General features: G+C 40.3%; 1 protein-coding gene across 2 annotated transcripts in view; it reads right to left on the bottom strand.

The window, feature by feature from the left end:
* Htt (huntingtin) overlaps positions 1-6,801 on the bottom strand; it is a 138,320-nt gene that overhangs the window by 78,731 nt on the left and 52,788 nt on the right. For both annotated transcript variants that reach the window (XR_001229382.2, XM_005365914.3), the window contains exons 20-26: positions 6,517-6,580; positions 5,971-6,071; positions 5,441-5,587; positions 4,246-4,366; positions 2,784-2,860; positions 1,442-1,593; positions 235-437 (exon numbers count right to left, since the gene is read on the bottom strand). Coding sequence is in view for 1 of the 2 variants with exons in the window: in XM_005365914.3 (XP_005365971.1) it covers positions 235-437; positions 1,442-1,593; positions 2,784-2,860; positions 4,246-4,366; positions 5,441-5,587; positions 5,971-6,071; positions 6,517-6,580 (865 nt within the window). In the remaining variant the exon portion in view is untranslated. The remainder of the gene's footprint in view (positions 1-234; positions 438-1,441; positions 1,594-2,783; positions 2,861-4,245; positions 4,367-5,440; positions 5,588-5,970; positions 6,072-6,516; positions 6,581-6,801) is intronic.

Here is a 6,801-nt window from a genome sequence, read left to right as displayed (position 1 = left end):
TCTGTGGCTTTGGAGCCTATCCTGGAACTAGCTCTGTAGACCAGGCTGGTCTCGAACTCACAGAGATCCGCCTGCCTCTGCCTCCCGAGTGCTGAGATTACAGGCGTGCGCCACCACCGCCCGGCGTGTTTTCTTTACTTATAGCAAGAAATAAGGAACATTCGGCTAACGTGGATATTCAGGAAGCCCAGTCATTAGACAGATGATAATGGCTGCCTCCCAGGAAAAAGTTACCTTGATTGCTGGTCCAGGAGTCACATCATCCAAGACGTGAGCACAGATATTGATCACTTTCAGCAGGTGGGAGAAAAGCTGTTCTACCATGGGCACCAGTGTCCGGTCACCCAGAGCAGGCCAAACTTCCTCCTGTCTGGTAGATGCTGAATTGGCTTCTTCTTCAGAGGCCCATGAACTTCTCAGAGACCTGGGGGCACTGGCTGTGACACAGGCACACACATTACTCCACCTCCAATGTGTGAGATGGGAAGCAGTTGTGGCCTAAGTTTCTCATACTGATCTATGCTAACACACAAATGGAGCTCTGTAATTAAACAGATGTCTTAAACTAAGTGCTATTTGCACCCCAAACTGCAATTTTCCAAAAATATCACCACTAGTCTCCAGCTGTGGGTGTGATTCTCACACTGATACAGCTGGAGATCAGGTCTGAAGATGCTGCCTCCATTACGCTCTCTCCATCCCCTTTCTCTACTTCCTAAACTGCACTCATGGTTCAGTCTTTTGCCAGAACTTCAACATGAACACCCTGGACCTACAAATTCCAAACCAAACTCAGGTCAGTTGAGAGATTTTTCTAGAACACAAATCCACGTAGTTCCTTCCATAAAACACACCAATGACAAACAGGACAAGTCAATTACTTCTCAGTGGGAACTGGAACTTTACCCCCAAGTAGATTCAATGGTTTCTGACCTGGCTGGCCACAATTCTCCATTCTTATCCCTGTCCTCATGTGATATCCACAGTAACTTATATTCCTTCAATATTATATAACCTTTCAGTTCTCCAAATCTTTACATATGCAATACTTCACCTGATATTTTTCTATCTGCCTATAAATCTGACCAAAGGAGAGTGTATATAGTTGTTCTGCTGTTTCTGTGTGTGTCTGCATCTATCCCCAGATGATCTATACTACCTGGAGAATACAGCTCTTCTGTTATAGTCCCTGGGCCAAGCCACTGCCTGGCACAAGGCACTCAGAACAAAACCCAGTTCACCCACAGTAAAATTGAGGTGCTAGTCTACTCTAGAAATACTCAGCACTTAACAACTCCCCTCATATACATCCACATAAACAGACGTCTAAAATCTGGATTAAGCCATCCCCCAAATAACTCTTACATTCTTATAATCTGTGTACCCCTCACAAGCAAATCACAACTAAGTCTGAGAACCCATCCCCACTTGTTACCAGTACCCGCAAGCAAGTTTCCAGCCAAAATCAAGGCATCCTGATGGGCTGAGAGATCCAATGGGAACCAAGCTGATGAAAGCAGGGTGAGAATCATGGAAGCCATCCCAACAGTGCAGCTCTTCCTGGACTCATCAGAGGCACTCAGTGGGGGCACTCTGGAAATAGACATTTCCAAAGTCAAACATGAATTTCCAAGCATTTAATCTTACTCTCTAATGTCCCCATGAAAAAAGTACATGAGACATCCATTTTACCTTTTTACTTTGTTGATGTGTTTGGGGTTTCTTAAGACCAGGTCTCACTCTCATTTGTGTAGCCCCCATGGCCTGGACACACTATGGAGCCTACACTGGTCTGAAAAGTGTGTCAATCATCCTGCCTTTGCTTACCAAGTGCTGAGATTAGAGGTGTGAGCCACTGCTAACCAACCAACACCCTTCCTGTATATCAGGACTCCATAAGTCACTTGCGAAATGAAATCATGCAGTTGATTTCATCAAGAGAACTAGAATGTTTATTCTGATAAGATTTAACTTTCTGACCTAGCAGATTGTACTCCAATGTCAAAAGTGCTCAAAAGTCAAGTCGACTGCAGGACCTACGACTGGAACCTGTAATTTTTCAGTCAGGATTCATGAAAAGAACAAAAGTAATCACTAAGTCATAAAGTAATCACTTCAAGCAACTGTTAATTTGTTACATACTGACACTCAGAAGAAGTCTGCAGACTTCCTTCCAGATGTGACGGGAAACACCAAAGTTTCTCAGTTGTCAGCACACAAATGAAGGCTTACTCATTAGTGTTGAGAAAATTCTAAATGATTCCCAGCTGGTAGTTGGTGACATATTGGGAAAATTCTTTTGTAGGGAAACAGAAGAAGTACACTACTTCCTAAAACACACCCTTCATCACAATTCTGGATGCTAAGACATAACTGACTTTTATTACCTAGTAATTTTTGAATGAACCAAATTAATTAGGAAGTTTTTACCTGCATATGAAAATTCCTTAAATGAATTCATAGATCCCACCCTCAAACCCAAAACATGCTCACAAGCACCTTATAGTCATTAGAGTCACAACTGCTATATTGTCCCCAACAGTTCCTTCACTTGTTTCACATACCTCATACAACAGAAACATGTATTCCATCGTATATTTCTCAAACAAAAGCCAAACAGATCCAACATAAAAGGAAAAAAAGGGAAGGGGAGGGAAAAGGATGGGGGGTTAGGAAGGGAGGGGAGGGGAGGAACGGAAGGGGAGTAGAAAAAAGAGGAGGGGTGCCAGCAGCTGTGTCTGTGCTGTGTGGGTGGTTGACTGTACACTGAGGAACATACATACCCACAATGCCAACCTAAGCTCCAAGTGCAAACTGGAAAGGCTGCTGAAAGAAGACACAAGGCTTCACAACATCCAAACTGCAGGAGAAAGGAATGGAAAAGTCACAGCAAACACCACCAAAGACATACTGAACTTAACCTCTCAGACCTATACTCAAACAAAATGAAATGAAAACTAGATCTGTAAATAACTACAGGATAGCTATCCCACCACTGGACACAGACATGCTTTAAACAACAAAGCTAGACACACCTATTAGTAAAACTAGTGTTATAACCTAAGAAAGGGCAGCTAGCAGCTACTGCCAGGAACTCCAATTGTCCTACACTCAAAGTCTCCCTGGAAGTTTCTTCCTTTCTCCCTCAAGACTTCAGCTCAAGCTGACTAACATAAATCTCCAGAGCAGAGAAGTGCTTGATATATACAGATCACAATTAAAATAAAGTTTATGATATCTTAAACAAATTTAGGTTTGAAAAGCATTTATTTAGCAAGATGGCTGAATCTCAACTTTATATTGTCCAAGTCATATAAATGAAAAGGAACCATTACTTCTGTATATTCTGCTTTCTGATTATAAAAGTCACACTTGATTATTTTGTTTTGAAAAAAAAAAACTTATGAGTAATTGAAAATTACAAGTAAGAAAATGGAAGTTAACCACAATCCTGAAAACTCATCTTGGCAATTCTCTGCTTGTCCTTTATCTGAGTTTGTAAAGACTGTACATATATGACTGCTACTTTTCTAACCTGGTATCAAACTACACTGCCAAGAGTTTTATATTTTATCTTTCTCATTCAGTACTAAAACTCAGGTAATATCTTGCCATATCATTAAATTCTCCAAAGCAGCATATCAATATGTGTCTAATATATTATTGTGTTAGTATTTATTGTAACTGGAATGTAATAATTCTTAGATCCTTAGCTACTAGTTCTTTTCCAGTTTCATCATGACTTAAAACAAAACAAAAACTAGTTGGCATTTCTAATCTAGTCATCTAGTATAAGTTACCAAGTCAGAGTCAATTACACTGGAGGCATTCTAAACTTCTGGTACATTACTAATTCAGATTGTGGTGTTTTTAAATTAAATTTCTATTTGGGGGATAGAACATGTACACCTATGCCACATGCACATACAGAGGCCAGAGGACTTTGGGGAGTCCATTTTATCCCTTCACTGTGTGTGTCCTAGGGGCATCAGGCTCAGAACCAAAGGCCTTAAAAGGCCTTTACCTGCTGACATACCCACATGACCTGTTTGAGAGTTTCTATTTGATGACTCTTTAGGTAGGGATGAATTAGTTTACAATGAGTATGGATTATTTGAGAGTCTGCTGAAAAGAGGAAATTTCCTTCTCAAGCACCCCAAAAAAAGGACCCTCACACAGAACTGTCCTACTTTGGCCATAAAAGGTATGCTAGGCAGTCTCCCCAAGCCCAAACAGGAGACTTACTGTGAGCGCCCGTGTGGTGGATGTAATGAGTCCTTGAGAAACTGCAGCAACAACTCTTGAGAGGTTGTTTTCCATAGTGACGTCTGTTATGCTTGGTAGTAAACTATAACCTCTATAGATTCTAGCAAGAAAAATACAGAGAATCAAATGACATTTAAAAGTTTATGATTAAACTTTTTTCCAGAAGTAGGTAAAGCAACATGGACTTTAAAGTAAAATAGAGGCTGACAATGAAGCTGGAATACAGCTCAGTAAGCAGAGAACTTGCTTAACGTGTAAAAGGTCCTCCCAAAAAGACTGGACTAAGTTTGTTTATCACTTTTTTAAAAAAGGCCTGATTTCTCCCTCACCAGATGCACCACATTTTCTTACAGTGTTCTGCTAATTGTTTGTTGTTTGTTTGATTAGTTGTATTTTGATTTTTTTTTTATTCTCAAGTTGGTTTTTCCATGAGAAAAAATGATAGTCATTTAGAAATAATGACTTTAAAATTTGATAAGCTGAGTAACAAGTCAGAAAAAAGAAATTATCAAATTACCATGTGAGATTGGAAGTCATTTGGTCAAGTTTTTGTTTTTTGTTTGTTTGTTGTTTCAAATCAGCAAAAAGAAAGGTATCCTGTAAATCCAGTCTGAAAAAAGAATGTAAAAGGCAAGAGTTCCAAGCACATCTTACTGCTACTGAGATCTTCTTTGCAAACTAGTTTTCTGATGAAACCTGCACATTCAATGGAGCTTTCCCGATCTGCCAACCTACCCAGCAGGTAGGTTATGGGGCCAACGGACCCTGCCCATGCTCTAGCAACATTGGCCTGAGAGTCATCACTGCATGATGCAGTCTGACCCTTGCTATCAGACCACCCATGCATTAACAGGGACACTAAAAAAGTGAACATTTTCTATGGACAAATTTTCAGATGGCATGTGACATTTACAACAACAACAAAAAACAACTGTCAGTGTGAGGAAGTTTATGAACTCATTGTAAGACTGAGGACATCACTGTTATGTGACTAAGGTTAGACTTAACCACAGGGGGCCATGGCAGATAATGCTATCAAATAAATATCCTGTTAATGAACGATGGCCTCTTCCTCCAAAGGCTGCGTATGATTCTAAGAAAAGAGAACAGGAGGAAAGCAGGCACGAGGAGAGGCACACTTTGCTGACAAGTCAAGATGCTATGGTCAATATACCTGGTTATGGTGCTGACAGAGAAGTGAGATGGTGGCTGCGTCTCATGCATGAGGAGTTTCAGGTAAACACTGCTTTGATCTCTTGCTACAGCCACTACTGGATCAGCCTGTCCTTGGTCACATTTATAGAACAGCTTTGGGACAAGCCTGCGTGAAAGGAAAGCTGATCTATACAGAAGGTCCATGAAATTCACCCAACACCATACCTTTCCCCAGATGGCTAACCCAACCTATGCCCATCACAGCAGCCAGAGCTGTGGACAGTGATTACACCCAGGAGGCAGTAACAGGCAAGACTCCCCTTCCTAGTGCTGGTCTCTAAACTCCAAATTTTGACAAAGAAAACAATATAAGGCTAGTACATTTCTGTTTCAAATTATAACTTTAGTAAGTACTTTTCAAATAATTAAAAGGGACTAAAATTAGTCAAAAACATGAAATTATCCAGTCTTTTGATTCCATCTACCTTTCCCATTCTCATACTTTATATTTTAACCCAAGGAAATAAAGGGATAAATACTGGTAAACACCTTGTTAGCGATGCTGCGGCAACGTGTCGCACCCTGGGGTCTTCATCTCCAAGCAAATAAATGACCACATTATTAAGCACTCGTTCTTGTAGTTTTAAAAACTTTAGAGAGACAGAAAATAAAAATAAGTTTAATTTCTAAAATCAACTGAATTTTATGTAAGATATTTTTGGGTTTTTGTTGTTGCTGTTGTTATTTTGGATGGGAAAGTTTGGATATTTTTTTGAGATATGATCTCACTATGTGGTTTTGGCTAATCTGAAACTCACTATTTAGATTAAGATCTGCCTGCCTCTGTCTCCCCAGTGCTGGGATTAAAGGCGTGTGCCACCAAATCCAGCTAGATGAGGAAGGCATTCTGGAAAGCTAGTCAGGAAGAACTCGGGATGACTTAAATTCATGCCATATACTGACAACTCTCACGACATAAAGAGTTAAATACATAACACAACACAGGCATTCAGCAAGATGTCATACCACTAGGGAGACCCTGCTAATAAGTTTCCAGAAGGTAGGGCATACAGTCTCACAAAATGAACAGCTTACCCCTGTATAATGATGAGCCCCTCGGTGTAAACTTTCTGCTTTTGCCTCCAAAAAACTCACCAGCCTAACAAAAGAGCAATTCAACAGTGATGTCATTCATTTAGCAAACACAGTGCTGGCCTGCACTCTTCAGCCAGCTAAACATGAAAGTAGCTCACCCCAGTGCCCTGTAAGTCTCTCAGAGGCAGCTCAAATGTATTTAAATAGATTGGTTCATGATCTATAAATTCCTGACTAAGTAAGTGAGCACTGGATAACAGGCCTTACATCAAAATACATATCTAC

The sequence above is a fragment of the Microtus ochrogaster genome, unplaced genomic scaffold (genome assembly GCF_000317375.1).
Source record: "Microtus ochrogaster isolate Prairie Vole_2 unplaced genomic scaffold, MicOch1.0 UNK5, whole genome shotgun sequence".
Classification (NCBI taxonomy): Eukaryota; Metazoa; Chordata; class Mammalia; order Rodentia; family Cricetidae; genus Microtus; species Microtus ochrogaster.
This window is presented reverse-complemented; position numbering and strand designations above follow the sequence as displayed.